This window comes from Zea mays, chromosome 9 (assembly GCF_902167145.1).
Source record: "Zea mays cultivar B73 chromosome 9, Zm-B73-REFERENCE-NAM-5.0, whole genome shotgun sequence".
In the NCBI taxonomy this organism is placed as follows: domain Eukaryota; kingdom Viridiplantae; phylum Streptophyta; class Magnoliopsida; order Poales; family Poaceae; genus Zea; species Zea mays.
This window is the reverse complement of record NC_050104.1, coordinates 8,514,447-8,541,599: the sequence shown is the minus strand read 5'-3', so window position 1 is coordinate 8,541,599 and position 27,153 is coordinate 8,514,447. Positions and strand designations below refer to the sequence as shown.

At 48.0% G+C, this 27,153-nt stretch overlaps 3 protein-coding genes, 1 non-coding gene and 1 pseudogene across 4 annotated transcripts; 2 read left to right on the top strand and 3 right to left on the bottom strand.

Moving 5' to 3' along the window:
* The first annotated feature begins 4,312 nt into the window (after positions 1–4,312).
* On the top strand, positions 4,313–5,449 carry LOC103639705 (potassium transporter 25). Its single transcript, XM_020544184.2, has 3 exons — positions 4,313–4,430; positions 4,562–4,816; positions 4,932–5,449. Exons 1-3 carry the CDS (start codon positions 4,352–4,354, stop codon positions 5,447–5,449), a joined length of 852 nt encoding a protein of 283 aa, XP_020399773.2. The 5' UTR covers positions 4,313–4,351.
* A 770-nt stretch (positions 5,450–6,219) lies between these two features.
* Positions 6,220–6,301, top strand: LOC111590259 (small nucleolar RNA Z199). The gene has a single exon (XR_004852956.1). It is a non-coding gene; the product is annotated as a small nucleolar RNA Z199 (small nucleolar RNA).
* A 10,583-nt stretch (positions 6,302–16,884) lies between these two features.
* LOC100277105 (uncharacterized) lies at positions 16,885–17,508 on the bottom strand. Its single transcript, NM_001150766.2, has one exon. It carries the CDS (start codon positions 17,418–17,420, stop codon positions 17,094–17,096), a length of 327 nt encoding a protein of 108 aa, NP_001144238.2. The 5' UTR covers positions 17,421–17,508; the 3' UTR covers positions 16,885–17,093.
* A 5,425-nt stretch (positions 17,509–22,933) lies between these two features.
* Positions 22,934–24,329, bottom strand: LOC103637874 (pto-interacting protein 1-like; annotated as a pseudogene).
* A 122-nt stretch (positions 24,330–24,451) lies between these two features.
* On the bottom strand, positions 24,452–26,165 carry LOC100273755 (uncharacterized). Its single transcript, NM_001148163.2, has one exon. It carries the CDS (start codon positions 26,037–26,039, stop codon positions 24,525–24,527), a length of 1,515 nt encoding a protein of 504 aa, NP_001141635.2. The 5' UTR covers positions 26,040–26,165; the 3' UTR covers positions 24,452–24,524.
* Positions 26,166–27,153: the final 988 nt, after the last annotated feature.

Sequence of the window (27,153 nt, the reverse complement as noted above, 5' to 3'; positions counted from 1 at the left end):
TGGTGAGTAAGGTGACATCATTCCCCTCATGAGAGATCTTGAGGGTGTCCCAAATCTGCTTGGCATTGTCCAAGCCGCTCACCTTGTGATACTCGTCCCTGCACAAAGAGGCTAGCAACACAGTAGTAGCTTGTGCATTTTTATGGATCTGTTCATTAATAAATGAAGGGCTATCCGAGCTATCAAATTTCATTCCACTTTCCACAATCTCCCAAATGCTTGGATGGAGAGAAAATAGGTGAGTACGCATTTTGTGACTCCAAAATCCGTAGTCCTCTCCATCAAAGTGAGGAGGCTTGCCAAGTGGAATGGGGAGCAAATGAGCATTTGAGCTATGCGGAATGCGCGAATAATCAAAAGAAAAGTTTGAGTTAACCGTCTTTTGTTTGTCATAGTCGTTGTCGGCGTTGTCCTTTTGGGAAGAGGAAGATTCGTCGCTGTCGTCGTAGTAGACGATCTCCTTGATGCGCCTTGTCTTCTTCTTCCCTTCCTTCCGTCTATGGCCCGAGCCGGAGTCGGTAGGCTTGTCATCTTTGGGCTCGTTGACGAAGGACTCCTTCTCCTTATCGTTGATCACGATTCCCTTCCCCTTAGGATCCATCTCTTCGGGCGGTTAGTCCCTTTCTTGAAGAGAACGGCTCTGATACCAATTGAGAGCACCTAGAGAGGGGGGGTGAATAGGTGATCCTGGGAAACTTAAACTTATAACCACAAAAACTTGTTAAGTGTTAGCACAATAATCGCCAAGTGGCTAGAGAGGAGTCTCAACAAAACACAATACCACAAGAGATCAAACACAGAGATGACACAGTGGTTTATCCCGTGGTTCGGCCAAGACCAACGCTTGCCTACTCCACGTTGTGGCGTCCCAACGGACGAGGGTTGCAATCAACCCCTCTCAAGCGGTCCAAAGACCAACTTGAATACCATGGTGTTTTGCTTTGCCTTTCAATATCCCGTTTGCGAGGAATCTCCACAACTTGGAGCCTCTCGCCCTTACACTTGAGATTCACAAAGAAATACGGAGTAAGGGAGGAACTAGCAACGCACACAAGACTCAAAATCAGAGCAACAGCACGCACACAAGTCGCAACAAGAGCTCGCAACACAACTCAATGAGTTCACAACTCAACAAGAGCTCTAGATGCTATCACAATGAACCAAATGCGCGGAATCGATGTCTTGGTGCTTAGGAATGTTGTAGGAATGCTTTGTGTGCTCCTCCATGCGCCCAAGGGTCCCTTTTATAGCCCCAAGGCAGCTAGGAGCCGTTGAGAGCAATCTGGGAAGGCTGATCTTGCCTTCTGTCGACTGGCGCACCGGACAGTCCGGTGCACACCGGACACTGTCCGGTGCCCGATTTCTTTCCTTAAACGGCGCAGCCGACCGTTGGTCGCCAGAGAGCCGTTGGCGTACCGGACATGTCCGGTGCACACCGGACAGTCCGGTGCCCCCTTCCGACCGTTGGCCCGGCCATGTGTCGCGCGCAGATTCCGCTGCCGACCGTTGGCTTCGGCCGACCGTTGGCTCACCGGACAGTCCGGTGCACACCGGACAGTCCGGTGAATTTTAGCCGTACGCCGTCGGCGAATTCCCGAGAGCGGCCTCTTCACGCCGAGTCAGTCTGGCGCACCGGACACTGTCCGGTGCACCACCGGACAGTCCGGTGCTCCAGACCGAGCTGAGACTTGGCTGTACACAGCCAAGCTTTTTGCACCTCTTTTCTTTTCTTCTTCCTTCTGTTTCTAGCACTTAGACAAGTATATTAGTACTCAAAACCAATGTACTAAGGCTTAGAAACATACCTTTACTCATGATTTGCACTTTGTTCATCCATGGGCATTAGTTCACATTTAAGCACTTGTGTTGACACTCAATCACCAAAATACTTAGAAATGGCCCAAGGGCACATTTCCCTTTCAATGACCCAATGAAATTTTTATTGGTAGAAAATTTTATCAAAAGTAAATTTAGAAACAGCCTTTGTATGGTTCGTGGTATCTGTTATTGCCTTATTGGCAGTGAATGACCTGAAGAACACACAACATTTAAAGCTGCAATAGACTTTTTTAGCTTATTGACCTTTTCATCTAATAGTGTGCTATGCTTTTTAGGTGTATCACTATTTGGAGCCCTTGGGTTTGTTCTCTATGGAGGAAGGTAACATTTTTTACTCCACTTTGCCATAACAAAGTGTTGCTATTCTCCTGAAAATCAAGAAACATTCTTTGCTCTCTTTAATGGGTGTTATGTGTGCAGCTCCATGATCTTGCTATGCCATTTCCTTATAGAGTAGACCAAATGCCTTCTTTTGCTTAGATGGTAGTAGAGTTCTGACCAATTTTTTTCACTAAAAGATGCAGAGCAAGACTTTCTTTCTGTAACCACTATTTTACAAGCATAATCAAAATGAGTAGAAGTGGTTTTCAATGCTAGCCATAGACCACCCATTGCTAGGATGCTGAAAACTAAAATTATGCACAAACATGGATTTGAATCCTGGTTGTTGGCTCCAAAGCCACATTCACAACCATAGCCAACAAAAAATGTATATGTCTTTGTGTTCTATGATCTATATATACTCATGTATAAATGGAAACCGTGGCAACAAGAGTGATAGTCCATGCATGGGTTATTTCGTCTCGGATTATAGTTATTGTACTTGTATGGCCAAATGCTTGTTTTTGTGCAGATATACTTCATGTCTTCTCTTCTTTGCCAATAAATCTTAATTTTATCAAGCACTTTCGGTTATCTGGGTGGAAAGTGTAGGTTCCCTACTAATTTGTTAATTTGCTAACTTGTATAAAATGTCTCTATTTTTGTGCCCTTACTTTGTGGCGTTTTCCCCAATCTCAGTAATATAAGGGCAAAACCAATTGTTCTGGACCCAGGGCTCTATCTGTCAAAGAAATTTGACCTTACTATATCAATTGGTGGTAATGGTATTTTAAGATTAGATCTTTCTGTCTTTAGTAACTTCTATATCTGTGTTATGGTTACTTCTGGTAGTCAATGAAAGATGCTGGTGCTTTCCTTTGTACATTAATCTCTTTGATGCCTAATTTATCAAGTGCCTGAAAGTTCAGGTATGTGCCTCCTGCATGTTTACCCTTCACGAATATGGACTGGTCCACTCACATATACATTGATCTTGCTTGCTTCATTTTTTTGAAGTTCAAGGTTTTTGGCCTCCTGGTTCCAATGCTCTCTGTTTTTTTCTTTATCCTTTTACACTGTATGATTGTTCCTGTGGTGAATTGCATGTAAGTCAGCATATATCTTTATTCTTCTTTCTCTCATTCATTCTTTTTCGTCTACAATATCATCCGTTGGGACCACCACGTTTATCGAGCCCTCTCGCCATATTACATGTATCAATTCCTCAGGAAGACTCAAACTGGTGGCTGGATGTCACTGGGTGGAATCCTTCTCTGTGTAACAGGTACAAATAAGCTAGGCTGCTGTTGCTTAACGTTTGACTGCGGCAATACCTGAATTCTACTGATGGAAGTCTGTCATTTTTTTCTATTATTGTTAAAACTTTTAGGCTCTGAAGCTATGTATGCAGATCTTGGACATTTTTCGCAATCAACAATACAGGTATAGACGAGACTGTTACAACTTACAACAGCAAGTCAACGACTATGAAACGTGATTACTGTTATATTTATAGAATTTTATTGATTCCCAATGTTTACCATTTTCTCATAATAAAATCATATATAGCTTACCTCAGTTTCTTATTCTTTGTACAAGATACTCCAGATGTTTACACGACTCACATTAAAACTCCTATTTTCATTGTATTTGCATATCACCATCTTAACTTAGACTTCTGCAAATGTAGAAAAAATTGTAACACACTAAGAACCGTCAGTATAATTTTCTAATTGTCCTTAACATTTAAACTACTTTTTTAATCCACATTGTTTCTTTCCTTAGGAATTTTGTGTTGAGTCAGTTCCTGATCCAGTAAAATCATTCCTGAAAGCATCTGCCTCTTGACTGAAATCTTTTAATTATAGGGCTGGGAAGATTTAAATTTTCATGCAAACACTAATTACTGATTTCTTTGAAAGGTCAACCAAGTACCTGTACTCGATGCATGTTTAAGCTGTCAGCATATCTGTAATTCTTTATATTATACTCGCTATCCTTGACATCCCTGCATTTCATGAGATATTAACATTTGCGTCATCTCTGAATCTTGATTGTGCTAGCTACTCACCACACTTGAAAAAGGAAAATATAAATGTTGAACTGTCATCCGATTCTGAACGTTTTCAAAAAAAAATCCTGACAGATTGCATTCATATATGTGGTTTATCCTGCACTTGTATTGGCTTATATGGGACAAGCGTCTTTTATTTCACAACATCACAACTTCGAGAGCAGTTATCATATTGGATTTTATGTGTCAGTACCAGGTAGTTTCTTTATTTTCCCTTGTCTTTTTTTTCTTTATAAAATGGTATTATTAAAGTAATTTGTTATTATAGAATTCTATTAAAAAGACCTGCAATGTTTGAAGCACTGATGTATGCAACTTTGTTGGTAGAAACACTCAGATGGCCTGTTCTGGTGATTGCTATATTGGCAGCTGTAGTTGGGAGTCAGTCAATTATTACTGGAACCTTTTCAATCATCAAGCAGTGCTCTTCATTAAGTTGTTTCCCTGGAGTGAAGATTGTGCACACATCCTCGACAGTGCATGGTCAGATATACATACCAGAAATCAATTGGATGCTGATGATACTCTGCCTGGCTGTTACTATTGGCTTCAGAGACACAAAGCACTTGGCAAATGCACAAGGTAAAAAAAACTCGGATTCATATAGCTGATCCCAGCTACTTGTAGTGCTTGTTCATGCATTGAAGTGAATCTCATATATAATTGTTGTGGTTTTGCCTGTCTTTTCTTGGTACAGGGTTGGCAGTAATCACTGTCATGCTTGTTACCACTTGCTTAATGTCACTCGTTATTGTGCTTTGCTGGAACAAGAGTGCCCTTGGTTTCCTGCTTTTCTTTGGCGCGATCGAAGTAATCTACTTCTCAGCTTCCCTTGTCAAGTTTCATGAAGGTGCTTGGGTTCCCATTACTCTCTCCTTCATATTTATGGTGGTCATGTGTGTCTGGCACTATGGCACGATAAAGAAGTACGAGTTCGATGTGCAAAACAAGGTTTCAGTAAACTGGCTCTTAAACCTTGGTCCTTCGCTGGGCATTGTTCGTGTTCGAGGCATTAGGCTAATACATACAGAACTGATGTCTGGAATCCCAGCTATCTTCTACCACTTCGTCACCAATCTTCCTGCGTTTCACCAGGTACCTTATCACTTCAGAGCTCATAAACATACTCAAGCAACAGTTTTTCTGAATGCACTTCCCAGATATCTGGATAAACAGCATCAGTGCATGGGGGCAGTTTATGGATGCAACTTTTAGAGTTCTCACAACTGTTTTCCATCAGGTACTGGTATTCCTCTGTGTCAAATCAGTTCCTGTGCCGCATGTGCAACCTGAGGAACGATTTCTGGTGGGTCGCATTGGTCCGAAAGAGTATAGGCTATACAGGGTCATTGTCAGATACGGTTATCGCGATGTCCAGAAGGATGACCTACAGTTATCGTGATGTATTTTGCTGAAGGCTTGAAATTCATTTGTTTTTCTTTTATAGCAGATATATTTTTAAAAATAAAGCTCAACCTTTTTCCTGGGAATATATGCAGTTCGATGATCATGAAGTCAGTTGCGTTTTTGCTGAGTTCTGAAATGATTCCTTTGTGTCTGTGTGCTATTAATATGAGCAATGAGCTTTCAAAATTGTATTTACCAACCTACCCGACCATTACTGAAAACACAATTAATCTTTTATGTTTGCTCTATGCTGACTACTCAATTAATGCGCTCCTTTCTTGTTCTATTCTCCATATATCGTGATTGCTATTTGAGATATCAAACTATTTCAGTGATCAGAACTGCAGATGATGAAGTGGTGAGCTATTAACTTGCTCCAATGTCATGATTGGAGTTAGTTATTCTCCTATGATTCCTAAGTTTTAAGCCTCTGATGATCCCATCTTTATCCTTGTGCATCATATTATGAGCAGAAATATACTAAACAATGAGTGCCATTGTTTCTCTTTGAAAATCTAGACTTTAGTTTGCTATATTTCTTACTAAGATACTTAGCTAGGTTTTTTTGCATGTTTCCATGGTCAGATGAAGAATATAAAACTGCAACAATATGATGGGATTATTCTCCTATGATTCCCTCATTTTAAGTCTCTGATGACACTTCTAAATTTTTCCTGGATTTTGTTTGCATCATCCATTTCTCTCGTGACTTTGCCTTCGTAGTGACTTTGTGTCACGGTACAGAAATCGATTGTTTGTTCATATCTGGTTAAAGCTTTGTTTTTCAATTGTTGTGTTGCAGTCTTACATGGTTGTTCCCCAGGGCATGATAATATTGAATCATGAGATGGATGATGATCGCATAGAGTGCCTAAGCCACCACCTCAAGAAAGTAGTGTTGAAAGGTTACAGGGGGCAAAAACATCAGACACAACTTGACATTTTTCTTGTTAGTTATGTAGGGTTCTACATGTTTTCAACTGATTCTCCGCGCCCGGTGATTGTAGGTGTGGTGCTCCAACTGATTCTCAACACAGGTGTGGTCGTCCAGCTTCACACATATTTGTAGGACTTGGGTATCCGGTCGCTAGCCAAATATAACTAGCAGAATTTGCACATAAGAATTTCTCTTTGTTGGTGGATCATGTTGGGTTCATCTAAGGCTTATGAAATTTGTTTGAGTAAAACTTTAGTAGTGGTGTTGCATCTTAATAATTCAGATGATTATTATGTATGTATCCAAGAGCCCAGGACTATTCATGCATTCAATTTCTTTCAATGTTTACTGTGTGGTTTACTGTTGGTACCTTGTTTGACTTGCTTAGGCCTATAGACTAAGGATGCTAGGATAAATGCTTTGTTCAGCTATATCCGAGACATTTCCTGAGCCCAACCGGAGGTAGCTGCAGATGTTGTCTTTGCATTTTTTTTGGGATAAAACTACCTGTATGTGTCATGTGTATAATGTACACACCAAGATTCCTCCAATTTTATAGTTTGATTGGTTATTGAAAGTATGATGATGTAATTAGATTTCACATTTGGTTCAATATTAATATGCTATCCTGGTTTAGGTCCTTGACTTGTTTTCGACCTTCTTGTGAAGCTGCCAAGCATCACTATATCATAATTTGTTCACATCAGATGATTCTTTTTTCAGGAATCCATAACAGATGATTCTGACCACAATGTTTGTTTATCAAGGCCAGAGCTATACTACTATGAAGAACCTAAGGGGTAGGCTACCTCCATTCTGCCTCTCGCGCAGACGTCCCACGCCCAGCCAAAAACTAAAAAAGCAGGTTGCGAGGGAATTCGATCCTGCACCCCCAAGTTCTCAATATTGTGGTGGGTTCTAGCGTTTCCTTGCATTTGGGCCCGAATTGAAGTGATAGCTTTGAGCTCTCAACCTCCCGCCGCACCCCCCAAGTTCTCAATATTGTATTTTCACAACTGCTCAGATCCAAAATTTAGTTCCCCTTGTTGCTGCCCCTCAAGGAATGGTTCTTCCTATGCTTCATGAGCTTAGTTTATATTTCTTTCTACAATGTATATGTGTTGTGGGATTACATAGGCATTCGTTTACACAGTTTTTTTGAATCTACACAATAAAAGATTAGTCTGCCTCTTGTTTTTCAGTCATATGACTAATGAGATTAAATTGTACTCCTTTTTGACAGCTATAATTACATAGGATGGGTATGCCTTGATAGAAACATTTTTTTACCTTCAATACAGATCCTATTGCTCACATTACTGATCATTAACAACATGAGATGCTTATGGCTAAAAATTTATGTCATCAAGTGAACCCCATATACCATTGAGTTCCTAAGTTCCAGCAATGTATTTTATCAATATATTTTATTATAGTGTTTCTACATCTCAATGTATCTTATCATTACATGTTGACTCCGTAGCAACGCACGGGCATCCACCTAGTGAAACAAGAAAGACCGAATGTGAGAGTGAAATGCTTGATAGGATTAGTAACAAGAACATCATTGAAGATTTAATTTCTAAGAATAGTCACAGAATAATGCTTTTTAAATAAAGAATATGTAACTAGGACAATTTAGTACATACAATTTATATTATGATATATATTATTATTTTTCTATATTAAATTAAGCCCTTTTAGATATTTCGCACTGGGCCTCTGAAAATACCAGGACGCCCCTGATTGATGATACTACACATTCACTTCCATAATAGCGATTCTTTTTTGTATGATAAACCTCATATGTGCAGATTGTACAAAGCTTACCAAAAATTTTATGCATCCATGCATGATGAAGCAACTGGTCTACACAAAACTCAGCTTCTGTCTTCTCATCCTCTTCCAAAGCTTTGATTAAAGAGTTCCTCTTCTTTGTTTCCATCCTTGCAAGAGCAATACTTGCATATGATGTTTTAGGTTTTAAATGACAACTTGTACTGAATTTCGATGAGAAGACAATTATTTAATAATTACCTCTGTCATTGGAGCCCCCTTGCTTCTCCTAGCAATAAAGAGATCCATTGTCGTTGATAAAACCTAAAATATTGGAACATTATAGATTTTAAATGTCCATTTTTCCAATTGCGTAATATCACCATGAAAAAATACCTCTGCATCCAGCTCAGTGCCAAAATTAAGACCAAAATTTGGAAGTTGTGTAATGAAAGGGTCCTTTGAAGTCTCATGTTTACACAGTTCACAAAATACAAATATAACTTAATAAACTATGAACTTTGGTAACCATATCTTCCAGATGAAATTCATTATCCCTGTTGAAAACAAAGTTTAGTGAAATGAAATAATTAGAATGCAAAAGTACCAGCAGATCACAACTTTCAAAGAACCATTGAGACTTAAGTTCAAGCTTGGCTAATTTGAGAATGAAAATACTGACTTGCAGAGTTTCAGCAACCCCTTCAGAAAACTTTGTTCTAGAAGTCTTAATATTTTTGGAGCTCACATCTATCTTAGATCACTTTCATCTATGTTATATATATATAATCTATTATTGCTAAGACAGTTTATTTGGCGAACTGAGCTGAAAGGCCTCACAAAAGTGGGGTTGTAGTTTCTAGAAAAGACATCTTTACATGAGTAGATCGAATATTACTTTCTAACACACTAATAAGAGCAAAAAAAATATGTAGGAGGTACATATGTAAAAGAAAATTATGTAGGAGGTACATTTGCCATACACATGCAGGAGTACAAGCCACACTTCGACTACTTCCATGACAGGGTCAACCAGCTAGGCTCTGAGCGACCACCGCTATGCCACCGTGCTCATGTGCCTGTCCACCGTTCGCGAGGGAGGCGAGACTGTGTTCCCCAACACCAAGGTAGGTGTTGCTGCTTGCTCACACACAGGTCTCGTCGCGGGCAAGATCTTGCATCTGAAATGAAATAGGTGACAGGATGGTGCGAGTGCGACCAACTGCCAGCGTGGTGATCGTTCGTACCTGTGGATTGGAGATGTAGGGGACGACGACGGCGTAGGGGACGGCGGCGGCGTAGGGCATCAACAGTCCTGGTGAGTGTTAGACTACCCGTCTAGGGTTTGTGGTGTTCCCCTTGTAATGACCGTCATACCCCTTGTATAATGGGCCTGGCCCAGTTACTTACTCTATTAATACCACTCCCAACCCTTGTTTAGGGTATGGGTTCAGTTTCCAATATGGTATCAAATTAGGGTTACGTCCTCTCCACTGCTACAACCGACAGGGGCTTCTTCCCCCTGCAGCCGCCGCCGGCCCCCCCCCCCCCAGTCGCCGGCGTCCCCTCTCCCTCCCTCACTCCCCACCGCCCGCGCCGCCTGCTGCCTCGGCGCAGCAGGACGCCACCGCGCCCCCCCACCCTCTGGCCGGTCGCAGCCGCGACCGCTCCAGGCAGTCGCCGCGCCGCCCGCTGCCAGGGCGCCACCGCGCCCTTCCTCCCGGTTCGCCGCGCCGCTCTCTGGCCGGACGCAGCCGCGGCCTCGCCCGGTCGACGCCGCACCACCTCCCGCCAGGACGCCGCCGCGCCCTCCCCGGTTCGCCGCGCCGCCCTCTGGCCAGACGCAGCCGCGACCACGCCCGGTCGACGCCGCACCGCCTCCCGCCAGGACGTCGCGCCATCCGCAGGTCCACGCCCGACTGCAGCACTCCTCTGCCTCTCTGTCCTGTCGCCCTGCTGCGTCCACGCCCGATGGACGCACCTGCCGCCACCACGGCCGGATTCAACATCGGGGACATCACCGGCCCTGGCACACACCCCCCCATCGCCCCCGCTGCACCCAGCAGCGAGCTCACCCATGGGGGCCCCCCTACATCGCCGGCCTTGGGCCGATCCACGCCTCCTCCCCGCTGCCCCTGCGTCGCAGCTCCCCACCGGGCTTTCCCGCCTTCGCTTCACCCACCTGGAGTCACCGAGTCGCGCCCTCCACCGACTCCCCGCTCGTCGGCACCCTCGCCATGATCCAGGCCGCTGTGACGGCCTCGCGGGAGCGCGAGCGCGCTGCCTCCCTCGCCCTGGAGCGTGAGCGTGCCCTGGGCGCCGCTCTGACCACCCAGATGGCCACCACGCAGCGCCTCCTCGGCCGCCCGACACTCACCGATGCGGAGCCCCCAGAGGACCCCCACGCCTCTGACCTCGACGCCGACCTCATCGCTGCTCTCCACGCTCAAGCCGCCGGCCTGCACAACATCCGGGCCCTCGTGTCCGTGGTGTTGGATCTGGCGTCTTCCCACTACCCCCGGTGGCGAGGACAGGTCCTTCTCACGCTGCGGCGGTTCGTCCTTGACGATCACGTCCTCGTCGACCACGACACTCCGTCGCCTCGCTCCTGGTGCCTCATGGACAGCGTTGTCCTCTCGTGGCTCCACGGCACCATCACCGTTGAGCTACAGGACATCATCCGCGACCAGGCGGACACTGCGCGCCAGGCGTGGCTCGCTCTCGAGGACCAGTTCCTCGGGAATCGGGATGCTCGGGCACTCCACCTCGACGCCCAGTTCCACCTGTTCTCTCAGGGGGACCTCTCCGTGGGCGAATACTGCCGCCAGATGAAGGGCCTCGCTGACTCTCTCCACGATCTCGGCGAGCCAGTTGCCGATCGTACCTTGGTGCTGAACCTCCTGCGTGGCCTCAGCCCCCGCTACGGCCACCTGAAGGCTCTCATCAAGAGGAGCGTGCCCTTCCCCACCTTCCACGCCGCGAGGAACGAGCTTCTCCTCGAGGAGCTCACCATGGCACATGAGGCGCCCACACCCTGCCTCGGCTCTCTACAGCGCTCCTACCAGCGGTCCTCCGCCTTCAGGGGGCCAGGCCAACCGTCCTCCGACGACCGGGGCTCCCACACGCCCTCCACCCTCCGTCCCGGCGGCCCCTCGTCCGACTTCCACGACCGACGGGGGTCGTTGCTCCCGCAAGGGCGGCCGTGGAGGTGGCGGCTCCTCTCGTGGTGGTCCCTCCGGCCGGGGTGGCGACCACGCGTGGCCGTCATTCTACAACCCCTGGACCGGGACCATCGCCATGTGGCCGGGCCAGGCACCGAGTGCCTCCCGTCCTCCGGCGCCTGCACTCCTGACTGCACCTCACTACGGCACGCCTCCCTATGGTGTACCCGTCGTGCCCCAGGCTCCGTCCGCGCTCCTGTCCCCGGGGACCCACACCTCGACGCCCTGGTCCCCGCCGACCGGTGGTTGGGACAACGCATCCCTCGCTGCTGCCTTCAGCACCATGGCGATGACCCCACCCCCCTCCGACTGGGTGATCGACTCCGGTGCTTCGTACCACACCACTCCCACGACAGGCACGCTCTCTCGCTCTCTTCCCCCCCTCCCCTCTCACCCATCCTCGATCGTCGTTGGAAACGGTTCCACTCTGCCAGTCACCTCAGTAGGTGCATCGTCGTCTCGGCCATCCTGGACCCGACGTCATGACCAAGATTACCAGTAGTCTAGATCCTTCATGTAGTAGGGGACATTTTGAGGGTCTCTGTCATGCTTGTCAGTTAGGCCGACATACTCGTCTCCCATTCACTACTTCTTCCTCTCGGGCTGAGCAGGCTTTTGACCTGGTTCACTGTGATCTTTGGACCTCCCCTGTACTCAGTCTTTCTGGTTATAAATACTATTTGGTGATTTTGGATGATTTTTCTCATTTTCTCTGGACCTTCCCGCTTCGGCTGAAGTCGGACACATTCTCCACCCTCACACACTTCTTCACCTGGGTATCCACTCAGTTTCGTCGCCCGGTCCGTGCTCTGCAGTGTGACAACGGCCGCGAGTTCGATAACAACGCCTCTCGCTCTTTCTTCCTCACTCATGGCGTCCAGTTGCGTCTCTCGTGCCCCTACACCTCTGCACAGAACGGCCGAGCCGAACGCATGATCCGCACCACCACTAATATGCTCCGCTGCCTCCTCTTCCAAGCGTCTCTCCCTGCCAGCTACTGGGCAGAGGCCCTGCACACTGCTACACACCTCCTCAACCGTCTTCCCTCGAAGGCGGTACGCCACCCTACCCCTCACTTCGCCCTATACGGCACAGCCCCTTCCTATGGCCACCTTCGCGTGTTCGGCTGTGCCTGCTACCCTAACACTTCCGCTACCGCTCCACATAAGCTTTCTCCTCGCTCCACCCGCTGTCTATTCCTTGGCTACTCCCCTGACCACAAGGGGTACCGGTGTCTGGACCTCACCTCCCACCGCATCATCATCTCTCGTCATGTCATCTTCGACGAAGATGTGTTTCCCCTTGCTGGCTCCACCCCACCCACCGATCTTGACTCCCTCCTCGAGTCCGATCTGATTCCTACCCCACCTTCGGCCCCCCGTCTTGCGTCGTTACCTGCTCCTCGTGCGGCCACTACGACCTCTGTCGCGCCACGTGCGGCTCCGTCAACCCCGCCTGCGCCACGCGCGGCCCCGTCGATCCTACCTGCGCCACGCGCGGCCACGTCGACCACGCCTACGCCACGCGCGGCCCCGTCGACCCCGCTTGCGCCACGCGCGGCCCCATCGACCCCGCCTGCGCCACGCACGGCCCCGTCGACCCCGCCTGCGCCACGCGCGGCTCCGTCGACCCCGGCTCGCTTCGCCAACCCCGCCCTCGTCTACCATCGCCGTGGTCCCGCCACTCCCTCGGCACATCCCGACTCGGGCCCGTCGACGAGCGCGGTCCGATACGCCGACCCCGCCGTCGTCTACCACCGCCGCGAGCCGACCATACCCGACACTCTCGACGTCCCGGCGGTGCGCTCCGAGTCGCCCATATACCACCCGGTCGCCATCCACCGCGACCCCGGGCATGTCCACCCGATGGTGACTCGGCGCGCAGCCGGCGTTCTCCGCCCCGTCGACCGGCTGATCCTGGCAGCTACTACGTCCAGCACCCCCCCCCCCGACGCTTCCCCAGTGCCCTCCTCCGTTCGCACTGCCCTTGCCGACCCACATTGGCGTCGGGCTATGGAGGAGGAGTACGCGGCCCTCTTGGCCAACCACACCTGGGACCTGGTGCCGCGTCCACCAGGCACCAATGTGGTCACCAGCAAGTGGCTATTCCGCCACAAGCTGACCTCGGATGGCTCCCTTGACCGCTACAAGGCCCGTTGGGTCCTTCGGGGTTTCACACAGCGCCCCGGAGTGGACTACGACGAGACCTTCAGCCCCGTCGTCAAGTTCGCCATTGTTCGCGTCGTCCTCTCCTTCGCCCTCTCCCGCGACTGGGCGATTCATCAGCTCGATGTCAAGAATGCCTTCCTCCATGGCACTCTGACAGAGACTGTCTACTGCAGCCAGCCCACCGGCTTCGTCGACGCCGACCGTCCGGATCTGGTCTGCCGGCTGAACCGGTCCCTGTACGGCCTCAAGCAGGCGCCACGGGCTTGGTACAGTCGCTTTGCCTCCTACCTGGCCTCCATCGGCTTCGTTGAGGCCAAGTCGGACACGTCCCTGTTCATCTACCGGCGCGGCGACGACGCCGTCTACCTCCTGCTCTACGTCGATGACATTGTGCTCACGGCATCCACCGCCGACCTTCTACACCGCACGATCGTCGCCCTTCAGCGGGAGTTCGCGATGAAGGACCTGGGGCCCCTCCACCACTTCCTCGGCATCACCGCCGAGCGTCGGCCCCAGGGTCTCTTCCTCCACCAGCGCCAGTACGCCATCGACATCCTGGAGCGGGCTGGCATGTCTGACTGCAAGCCCTGCTCCACGCCTGTCGACACTCAGGCAAAGCTCTCTGAGGACGACGGGCCTCCGGTCGTCGACGCGACGTCCTACCGGAGCCTGACCGGCACGCTCCAGTACCTCACCTTCTCCAGGCCCGACATCGCATATGTCGTCCAGCAGGTGTGCCTGCATATGCACACTCCGCGGGAGCCCCATCTCACCGCGCTCAAGCACATTCTGCGCTACCTCCGTGGCTCCCTCGACTACGGCCTCCTCCTCCGACCGTCCCCGACGTCGGAGCTCGTGGTCTACACCGACGCTGACTGGGCTGGCTGTCCCGACACACGCCGGTCCACCTCCGGTTACGCCGTGTTCCTGGGCGCCAACCTAGTCTCTTGGGCCGCTAAGCGTCAGCCCGTCGTCTCTCGCTCCAGCGCTGAGGCCGAGTACCGTGTCGTGGCCAACGGCGTGGCCGAGGCCTCCTGGCTGCGCCAGCTCCTCCACGAGCTCCACAGTCCCCTCCAGCGCGCCACCCTCGTCTACTGCGACAACGTCAGCGCGGTCTACCTCTCAACCAACCCCGTGCAGCATCAGCGCACGAAGCATGTGGAGATCGACCTGCACTTCGTCCGCGAGTGTGTCGCTGCCGGTGACGTTCGGGTTCTCAGCGTCCCCACCACGCTTCAGTTCGCCGACATCTTCACCAAGGGGTTACCGTCGAGTGTCTTTTTAGACTTTCGATCCAGTCTCAACATCTGTACAGGATAGAGTTGTGACTGCGGGGGGTGTTAGACTACCCGTCTAGGGTTTGTGGTGTTCCCCTTGTAATGACCGTCATACCCCCTGTGTAATGGGCCTGGCCCAGTTACTTACTCTATTAATACCACTCCCAACCCCTGTTTAGGGTATGGGTTCAGTTTCCAATAGTGAGGTTCATCGACAACGGAGGGGATTGGTGGCTGCGACGGTGGGGGAACCAGCGATGGTGGTGGAGGGGACCAGCGGCATGAAGCTCGGTGAGTGGGGGGCTGGGGGCTCTCGTGGTCATGGGTCATGATGGGGAGAAACAGAGACTGTTTTTGCTAGTTTTAGCCGGTGTGGGCTAGCTAAATAATGGATATTAATATAGATAATTATTAGTTGCACTTTTAGTTGGGTTATTTGGATGCACATAGCTAATATTATAGCTAATATTATTAGCTAATTATCAGCTATAGTGCATTCCAACACCCCCTAATTAGGTTTAGGTCCCGATTGGTTCAGAGTTAGTGACTAAACTTTAGTCACTAAAAAGCCAAACAAGATGACTAAAAGAGGATGACTAAAGCTTAGTCCTCTAGACATCATAGGGGACTAAAAGTGGATTTTTACGCCCTTTACCCTCTCCCTCATTAATACCCTCCACGCCCTCCTCCTTTTTGCTTCGGGCAGCATGCTCTTGCTAGTAGTAAACAAGGGTAATGCAGTCATTTTGTGTAGTAATTAATGTTCTTTAGTCAGGTTTAGTCACTTAAACCAAACAAGATATTTTAATAACTAAACTTTAGTCATTAAATTTTAGTCAGGTGACTAAACGAACCAAACAAGGTCTTAATAGGTTTATATTATCGTTTAGTTCTCATGTGTATAATTAGTTTTATAATTAGACTATATTTATTACTTTTAATATGGTAATGAATCCCTATTTAAATGCTTTTCATAAAAGGTTAGAGCCCTTAATTAATTTTAGTCCAAAAATGAATAAAAATAGAGCTCGATCCTAATTCGATTCGATCCTTAAATTGTATGCAGTTTAAAATCTAAAGCTCATTACGAACCCTACATAGGGATGACAATGGACTCTAAATTTTACACTATAAGAGTTAAGAATCGGATGGAGTTATGATCAGGCTTTATTTATATTTATTTTTAACTAAAATTTATTTAGGACCCTAACATTTTGTGAAGAAATATTTGGATCATGATCTATTACCACCCTACTACCTAGAGAGAACCAAACAGGGCCGCATTAGCGCAGACCGGTTTATTTTTTTTATCAAGGTACAAAGACGTCATGAACACACACCACTACACACACCACACCATCGAGCACACATGTGTGTGTCCATAACATACCCAGAAATAGATTGAGAGGTCTAGACCTCTAATGCATGGAAACACGTAATACCGTTGAACGCGCAAACGTGTGTACCTTAAAACCTGATGAAATTCTAGCGGCCCTGCACTGGTTCCATAGGGCTTTGTTAAGAAACCAGTTTGGGCCCCGAAGGCCCATGTGGCCCATTTAGCCGAAACCCTAACTTTGCACTATATATAGAGGAGGACACCACCATTTGTTGTAACCTGTAAACAGAACAGATGAATGAGAATACTAGTTCCTCCCATATCTTTGTGTCTCCTGTGTTTATGAGTTAAGAAGCCTTTGGACTACACTCGGTAGCAAAGGGTTCCTAACACGTTATCAGCACGATTGCTCTTCAGGAGTTCACAAATCAGTAAGGTAAGTTCACTCGGCATTAGAAAGTTTCTGCATTTTTTTTAGCCCATTTCTCTTCCGACGGGCATAAACACAAATGCACACATGAAACGAAAGAAAAACATCTCTATAGCATATTTTATCTGTTGGCTTGAAGCTGACATGCAAATTACAAAGAAGCCAGGAAGAAAAAGCGTCATATGTTCTAATGGCTTCGGCACTACAGCCTAACAGAAAGAAGCAGAGAGGAGTTGACACTTTCACTACTGGTCAAGCACATGGCATACTGGCATGTGAACAAGCTTTAGTCATGTTTTTGTAATTACCGTGAAATTCTATGAGCCATAGCCGCCGCGCCAGAGCATGCGAACACATGGGTGTGGGCCTTGTCGATGGTGCACGCCGCCGCCGTGAGCAGGCGCACGGCCACTGGCTGTCGGCCTGTCGCCCTGCATGTGTCGAAGTTGAAGGACTGTGCTGTTGAAAGTTGCAGTGTGTGCACCAGCCACGGCACGAGCACGCAGGCGCAGAGCGGCGTAGCCGCAGCACAGCCACAGAGCGGCGTAGCCGCAGCACAGCCACGCAGGCACAGGGCACCGCCTCGCAGCTCCGGCCCAAAGGAACCCGGGCTCGAGCGCACCACCACCATCGGAGCACGGACACGGCCGCGGTTGAGCCGCCACCACCCCTGTCCTTCGGGCAGAAGAAGAGAAGAGGGAGAAAGAAAGTAAAAAGATAGAGAGGGATAGGGTTGACAAACCCTAAAAATAACTTAGATTGGGCCATTTGGGTCGTTGCACCCTATGTAAACTACGTGGTTTTTCCCCTTTTACCTCTTAAATTATAGAAAAGTTCATAAATAATCATGAAAATGCTGAAAATAGTAAAAATATTTTCATGCAATAATTGAGATCGAAATTATTCCCTATTTATATATTTATATATTGTATTACTTAGCATGTTATTATATTTTTTTAAGCATATGAACTATGAATTTGTATTACTATTGTACATTTGTTATGTTTATCCTATAGTGTAATAGGAAATTACAAGAAGTAATTTCCCTCAATCTATAGATGTATCACATAACAGTTTTTTTAAGAAAATGGATGAAGGCCTAGAATACTTTAACATTTACAAGAAGTAAATCCTAAAGCGCATTATGGAAAGGCCTAGAATACTTGACATATCACATGAAGCATTACACGTCGCACTTTGTACATGTGAGGTGGAGCACACTGCATATTATCAGAAAGAACATTACATATTATTGAAGTCCTACATAAAGTAATGGACCTTATTTTTCTCAAAAGTACATGGATCATTTTCTAAATGTATGAATAATTACATCTAAGATGTCTGAAACAACAAGAAGTGGTTTTCGGAAATTATAAATTACAAAGAAGTACTCATGATTAAACTACAATTGCAAGAAGCATTGTTGATGGTGTAAACGGGTCATGACATTTTTTTCCATTATGAAAATTGAGGTAATTTTATGGTATTATTTACCTTTACGCAATACATTTACAAACTTACTAGTGCCATTAATCTTGCATGGATATTGAATTTTATGAGAAGAATACCATATACCACTTATAGGATTACAAGTATTTTGTATATATTTTCAAATACGGAAATATGGGCAAACTTTATGTATTGTATCCACACGAATACACCATCGCTGCTGACTAGTAGTCGCCGACAAGAAGTCGATCAAGGTGTGGTATATGATTGTTGCAGATTTAAAATCGCCGACTTCTACGTTGATCAATTAATATGCACAAGTCTCATGTGTGGACACAAGGTCGATAATTCATTTGACCTGGTTGAATATATTTGACAAGAAGTCCAACACATGTGTATAAACAATAATGACCATTCACATGAACCATAGAAGGTCATCTTGTTGCTTCTAATAAGCACAACCTTTTACCTTAATTGCATCATTTTATGCATAAATAATATCCAATTTTAGTCATATGAATTGCAAAATGAAGGAACACCGAATTGATTTGTTCCAATGAAAGTTTATTGTCAAACATGCAAAAAGAAAGTCATTGACACTATGAATGGACCCTCATGAAGAGGTACCCCTTGCCCCTAGCCATATTAGAACCACATGAAGTGGATTGGAGAGGAAAAAACTCCAAACAAAAGTATTGAAATTAAAGTCAATATTTGATTTAAATGATTTTTACAAATGATCAACATCTATTGCATCCTTTTAGAATTATGGTTGTAAATATTGCATAAATTAGAAAGCCACGAAGAATAGACCCTTTTGGCAAATAATTTCCAACTCTTGAAGAGAAGGTCACAATTTTCTCATCGGTATATATGAATCTTTACTTAGTATATATTTGAAATACATTCAATATTTGTTTCCACTTTGTATGGAATCTTGCATTTACTCGATTATTATGAAGCATGAAAGTAACATAGAAGCATATGAATCATCTCTTTAATACTTTGAAAGTATCCTATTGATATAAAATCTCGAAAGAGATACCGACACAAAAAGAATTTTTTAAGAAGAGTACATCCAAGCGGGCCACAAAGGTTACCCTCTATAATGTCATTCCTCGGAGTATTTATTTTACATTATATGCATAGATTGAAAAATGTGATATTATATCAGCACTTGAAGAAGCATGATCATACGAAGCATCGTACATGCAGTACTCTCTCATGTTTAAAAGAGATACATAAGAATTCATTTCAAGAAGAAACAATGAACATCGTACCTTCACTATGAATTGTTAGGAAATATGGATGATTTTCCATATGAATTATTAAGAAAGGTTGAATGTGAAAATCATTTATGAAAATTTTCCCTTTGAAACTCAATGCACACTTGAATTGTCAAATTATTATTTGGATAAATAGTTTAGAAGCTTAGATATCCTCTCCCATTTTTGAATCATAAGAAATTTCATTTATATTTGCAAATAATGAGAAGCAATCAATTTGCAAGACCATCACATTAGCATCCCCTAAATTAAGAGGATCCTTGTGAGCACTTTTGAGCCACTGGGGAAACTAAAAGTGCAATACTCTCTTATGAAAAGTGTAATTTAAAGAATAACCCTTGCCTAGAATGCATCTAGGAGATATCCATGGTCATATAAAATCCTTATTAGGGATTTTAAGGATTTATACGTGTCAAAATATGCTTCATCAAAGTGGTCATAAGTGAGTGCGCTCCTTAGAAAACCACATACCAATGAAGTTGATAGCATTGCTCATAAGAATTATGGATATATTGGGTAATCATCACTATGAAGTCTAGCAATATGAAGGAAGATGCCAAATGAAATAAGGATACACTTGGAAAATATGGTCGTACTAGAAGAATTACCCTTTTTTTCAAGAAAAGGACATGAAGTCCATAATTTCAAAAGAAAAGAAAAGGGGCATATAGTCCTATTGCATATGACTAATGCAAATGATCATAAGAACAACTCCCCAACTTCAAATCTATGGTATATGTACTTACCACAATAATGCCCAATTATCTATTCCACGACATTAGGGGGAGGAAAAGAATACTTGAAATAAGAATGTCGGGAAATCGCTCGAAAAGCCAAAAAGATCCCCGTGCAAGACACACACTAATAAGAAAACTAGAAAATCAAGAAGCCGGGAATTCACATAGAATATTCCCATGCAATACTAATAAGTAAATTGGAATGTCAAGAAGACATTGAAACAAAGTATTGAACTGCCATTTTGTTTTGTGATTTGTAGAGCGTGATCAAGTCGCACTATTGTTTAGTGCACTAGAGAGGACTTAAGTACCATGAATGGTATTCCTCATCCTATTCTGAGGCCTCAAAGAAAAGGATAGGAAATCTAGTTACTCTAATTCCAAGTATCCGGGGACGCCTGGAGAAAAATGGATAAGAGAGCTTATCACAGCCTAGTCACGAAACACCCCAACGAAATAATGGGGAACCAGTTGAGAGCTGGTAACTGGAGAGCAGCCTGCTAGCGAGGTGCCTTCAGGATAAGAATATACCGTTAAATGAAAAAGAAGACAAAGCTGAAACAAATTTGAGCTCATCAGCTATTAATTAAGGAGCTTGCTATCGTATTGAGAAATATTAAAGTAAAGCAAGATAAAGTGCATAAAGCACCCCATGACAAACGACCGTGAATTTTGAAAAGGAATGGTAATACTTGAACAAGAGCAATTGTCATTATGTATCTATCATATAATGCAGACTATCTTGAAAAATGGTTGTAGCTTGGATACAATGACCACTAGTAGCTCAAGGTCTTGAAGATCTATTTTCCTAATCATGGGCATTATCTCCTTTGTAAGTATGTTTATCTCAGTGGCAGAAATCAACTGGAAGTTGAATAAAGGGATGGTTATATAAAGAAAATATCTAGATATGGGCTTTATATATATTTATAGGCACATAGAAGTGTCATTGCCCATAAACTAGGAAAGGCAAATAGAATTAAAGCATAGTGTAACTTCGAAAAGTTACCACAAGTATTGAAAGAATGATGAAAAGAAGCAACCATACTTGAAGTATGAGCAAACCATAACTTGAGGCATGATTGAATGAATATTTGAAACATATACCTTATCATGCTCAAAGGGTTTCAATATAAAAATGTGTATTATGAAAATGCTATTAATTGGTCGGTCATTTGTGAAGAACCTAAGGATGAGGGGGAGGAAATACCATGCCGATACAACATGAAGATAACACGAAAGGTAGACACTATGTGTCATTGTGTTGGATCGGTAATGGCACTACATATAAGTAAATACCTTGTGTGTGGATCATGAATGTCCTCCAATACATCCAAAGGGTTGAGAAATTTTGAATTGAAGATCAAGACATGAATCTAAATGTGAATATAAATTCCCTTTGTGGAAAATCAAAATTGAATTGAAGTCAGAAAGTAGACCTTTGTGTCAACAATGACAAACTCATATGGGAACCAAAGTCTAGCATAAAGATTTTGTGAAGATGTATACTTTGAATAAGAAACACTCCACGATATAAGCAATGTGGATTAAGAATCTCCACTACCAACTTATGAAATAAAGAAGCTTGTGTTGCACAAGTAATGATGGGATATATGCTATGTATGAAAAGTCCATTAAGGTATGATTAAGAAGGCATATGATGAACCATGTTAGAGTCTTGCTTAATAAGGCACAAGAGGATCTTGTAGATCTCCATTTAAGCATTGCATCCATCATTAAAAGGATGGACTTGAAGCAATTATAAAGGACTTAAAAGTATGGTTCTCAGGGGGAGAAACATGCATACTCCTAAATTGAATCTTGAGCATGAAGTTCAAATACTTAATTAGATTACATGAAGGAAAAAGTGATTTGCACTCTTTTTCCCTTAAGTGAGTTTTCAATAGAAGTTTCTCACGTAAGGTTTTTAATGAGACAAATCATGCAACACAGCAAGCGTGAGCCATGTACTCTTTCTCCAAATTTTTCCTACTGGGTTTTTGTGGAGTTTTGGGACATGTGCATCTCGCGGCAAAGGGCCAAGGGGGAGTGTTAAGAAACCAGTTTGGGCCCCGAAGGCCCATGTGGCCCATTTAGCCGAAACCCTAACTTTGCACTATATATAGAGGAGGACACCACCATTTGTTGTAACCTGTAAACAGAACAGATGAATGAGAATACTAGTTCCTCCCATATCTTTGTGTCTCCTGTGTTTATGAGTTAAGAAGCCTTTGGACTACACTCGGTAGCAAAGGGTTCCTAACAGGCTTCACGAAATATGCGTCACAGCCTCAGAACTTCAGAGTTTAGCCCAGACCAAACATTCAACCTTCATCTCAGCCTGCTGGGCTTCGAGTTCTAGGTTAAAAGAAATAGCAAATGTGGGCCGAACACAAAGCCTCACAACCGAGCCCAGCAAAGGCAGCTTTCCCTAAAGAAGTGAAAACCCGAGCCACCGCCACCGCCTTGCTGTGCTGGCTTTCTTCTACAAACAATCAAACATGATGGCGGGCGGTAGTGCCGCCGCTTTTACACTGTTTTTTTCCCCCATTTTTCTTTGTTACAGCTAACAACGCAGAAAGCGCACGTGCGCACAAAATCTTCAGCGTAGCAATAGAATAATTCTGGGCGGCGACGTTAATGTTCTACAACAAAAGTGCAAAACGAAGACATTTTGTTGGAAACCTTGAAATGTCACGAGAATTTTGATATGTTGCAACAAATTTTGGTTTGACTACCTTTCCCAACCCCACTCCTACCAATCTACCGCCTAAAAAATCGTAATTCGCACCGCCGGCGATGTCGGTGCGGGCCGGAGCTTGGGTTCACCGCGGCACCACCGACACGGAGAATTCGGTGGGCACTTGAAGCTTCTGCTCTCAGACCCGGGACTCCACTCTCCAGATACACATTGGACACCTTCCCCGCGACCCACGTATTGTCGGGCCGATCCTCCGCCGCTGCGCACCGGAGCGCCACCTCCACCAGCCTCTCCGCGGCCGACACTGGGAACGAGTACCCCAGCTCCTGTCCACCCAATTCCTCACGCCGCTTTCCACTGCGGCCACAGCAGCCGTCTCGAGGACCGACACCCGCTGGAACTCCTTGGTGCCCCTGTCGAAGCGGTACCTCGCCGGCTCCTCCCCGGAGAGGAGCTCCAGCAGCAGCACCCCGAAGGAGTACACGTCCGCCTCATGCGACGGCTCGCTCGAGCCCGGGGCAGCGTAGGGGGAGTCCTCGACCTTACTGGCGTCGGCGGGGGCCGCGAGTTCAGCCGCACCGAAGTGGGTGAGCCGCGCGCGGAGGCCCGGGTTGGACACGATCACGGCGGAGGCCGAGACTCGGCCGTGGACGGCGCCTGCGTGGTGGTGGACGTACTCGAGCCCCTGGGCGACGTCGGCGGCGACCTGGACGCGGGAGACCCAGGTGCGGAGGGCCGTGAAGCTGGGGCTGCGCGTGCTGCGGAGGCATACCGCCAGCGTGGCGGCGCCCGGCGGGAGCTCGTAGGCGAGGTAGAGGTGGGCGCCGGCGGGACACGCGCCCAGCAGCCGCGCGAGGCTGGTGTGGTGCTACCTGCCGATCCTGGCTAGTACGGCGGCATCCACACGGCCGCGGCGCCGTGGCGACGCTGGAGCTGGAAGAGGGCTGCGTCGCGGCCGCGGAGGGAACAGCTCCAGTGAGCGGTGGAGGCGGCGGCCCCGCCTGCGCGCTTGGCGAGGAGAATCCTGTCGCGGCGGGACGCCGCTTCCCGGAGGACCGGCGGGGAGAAGGTGTGACCACGGGCCGCGACGCCAACGCGTCGGAGGTGGCCCTGGGCTTGCACATCGCTGCCCGTGGCGACGGTGACCAGCTGCGGTTTCGAGTTGCAACTTGCAACCGCGCCGGGGAAGAGCATACCCCGCGGAATCTCAAACGTGCGCACAGATGGCAGTCTGCTTAAAGCAACAAAACGGGACCCCGTCTGATGCCGTGGTACTGCTGCTACGGTTTGCTTCCTGCTCTCCACAAGTCCACGGCCATCATCCAATGACCCATCACAGTTCATAGCCAGAGCCAGCCAGACATGACCAAGTATATGAAGCGAGGACAGATACCCTGCAATATACTACAAGTACGTCACCTGCCTACGCCTTGGCCTACGAGAACGGATGTGCACTAGCCAACCGAGTCAAGAAAAGATGGCTTCTGGTGAAGTGGTAATCCGGCCTCCGGGTGCCTGTTGTCTTCTCCAACTAGTGTTATCCTGTACAGTGCAGGAGTATCTCAAGCGTGCAATAAGCTATGCACGCCTGCTGTTCTAGTTGATTGGCGGCACGAATTCAAACAAGAAGCGCGCTTTGCGTTGCGTGACAGGGGATCCGGACAGCCAGTGACGACATTTGGTTTTTGAGATGCTGGTGAGTCACAGACACTCCATCGATCGTCAGTCTGCATGCCTGCCTTGACTGCCAATCGAAGCCAGGCCGGTGGCGCGGGCCCGGAGCAAGCCCGGCCAGGCCGCTTGCGGCGCGGGCCCTTGGCGTGTCTCACGGCGGCCCTCAATTGCCTCCTCTGTTCCTCGACGCGATCCCATCGCTGCAGCGACGCGTACACGTTGGACAGACTGTACGCCGCGCCGTCGTGGAGGTCCAGCTCCGATATCCGCCGCGCCGCCCACTCGCCCAGCCTCACACCGTCCTCCTGCCACCGCTGCAGGACGTGGGCGTCGAGCAGGAGGGCTCCGAGCACCTTGGCGTTGGGGCGGCCGGGCATCGCCTGCACGAGCAGCGCGGCCTCGTCCACGTGGCCCACGCGGCACAGGAGGTCCACCATGCAGCCGTAGTGCTCGGGCTGGGGCGGTAGGCCGAACACCGGCAGCATCTGGAAGAAGAACTCCCTGGCCTCGACCACCAGGCCGGAGTGGCTGCACGCCGACAGCAGCGCCACGAACGTCACCCCGTCGGGCCTGACGCTGCTCCCATTCTTCACCCTCCCCCTCCCCTCGACCATGTCGTGGAACGCAGCTACGGCGTCCTCGCCGCGGCCGTTCATTCCGAGCCCTGAGATCACCGTGTTCCAGCAGAAGAGGTTGGGGCTGCAGGGCATGGCGCGGAAGACGTCGAGAGCGCAGCCCACGCTCCCGGTCTTGAAGTACATGTCCATGAGCGCGTTGCTCAGCACGGCGTCCATCCATATCCCCGCCTGCTGGACGAGGTGATGGATCTGCCGGCCCAGTGCCAGGTCCCCCACCCGCGCGCACGCGGTCACCGCGGTGGCCATGGTGCCGTTGGTGGGTCTCAGCCTCTGCTCCCCCTCCCGCTGCCTGCGCATCAGAAGGTGGAACATCGAGATGGCGGAGGCCGGGTCCCCTCTGCGCAGGTGCCCGGCCATCATCGTGTTCCAGGTGACGACGTCCGGCAGCGAGGAGCCCATCCGGTCGAACAGCTCCCGCGCCGCGTCCATCCGCCCGGCCCTGCAGTACCCGTCGATCATCGCGTTCCACGACACGACGCTGCTGCTCGCGGCGCGGAGGCTGGCCTCGAAGACGTCCCTGGCCGCGGCGAGGTCGCCGGCCCTGCAGTAGCACGTAACCATGGTGTTCCACGACGCCGGCGTCCTGTCCGACATCCGGCCGAACAGCGCCCCGGCGTCTGTGACCCTTCCAGCGGCGCCAAGGGCGGCGAGCATGGCGTTGGTAGCGACCACGTCTCTGCGCGGCATTTCGTCGAACAGCCTCTGGGCGGGAGCCACAAGGCCACGCTTCGCGTAGCTGGTCAGCAAGGCGGTGCTGATCACCATGTCGGGCACGAGCCCCGTCTTGAAGGCGAGTGAGTGTAGGGCTTGCGCCTCCCGACAGCCGGTGCACGCAGTTATCGCTCGGAGCAGGGCGGTAGTCAGTGGCACGGGATTGTGAAAGCATCGGCATGACCGCATCTGTTGACAGGCGGCCAGGCAGCCAGGCCAAGGGCATGCGCCCGCCTGTGGCATGAACGACCAGGAGGCTGACCTTCTCTCTTTGTAGACCATTTTAGATTCCACACGCGGGAGACAATAAAGTTGATTTTTTTTACCAATTTAAAACTAAAATTTGAAGGAAAAAAAACTCTACGGTCTAGTTTGACACCCCGATTTTTTAAGGAAAATTAATTTATTTTTTGAAACAATAGAGTTGTCAAACTAGCCCTACACAAACTCTTTGGCCAAGTGTCAGTGCGGTAGGTTGTGTGGCATGGCAAAAACATTATGTCGTGTCATGAATAATGTATTAGCGCTAGGGCTGGACCTATAGGGTGGGTGTGGGGGACATATATCCCCGGGTTCACTAGAAGGCGAAAGGTCCTTGCATGGGGCCACAGACCAGTTACCCCGTAAGGTCGTCTCATCGTGGGCCGGACAAAGACCGCAAGTGAAATGGGCCGACCCAATAAGGCGATGGGCCCGTACCCGGATCATCCGTGTATTACGCGCAATCTCAAGGAAACGTCTGACTTTCCCGCGCCTGGCGCCCTCGAACGTCGGGGATAGATCAGGATGTAGTCGGCGGGTTTTCCTTAAGATAAGCTAAGTCAGTTCGCTATTAGTTAGGAGATATACTGGAAGAACGTGATCATCATGTACGTAGGGAGTATCCCACAGTCATGTATATAAGGCCCAGGGGGAACCCCATCATTTTTATCTCATCAGCCCCTCTCGATTCATGAGACGCCACTTGCAACACACCACACGGATAGAGCCACCCCAAGAAGTAGGGTATTACGCCTCTCAAAGTGGCTCGAACCTACAGAAAATCACATGTCTCTCTCTTACTTTCTCGTGCTCCTAGCACGAACCATCGAGCTACGATAAGCAACACTGTCCTACCCAAAAGCACCACGAGGGTATCCCCAGGTGTGCGGTCGGACACTAAACACCG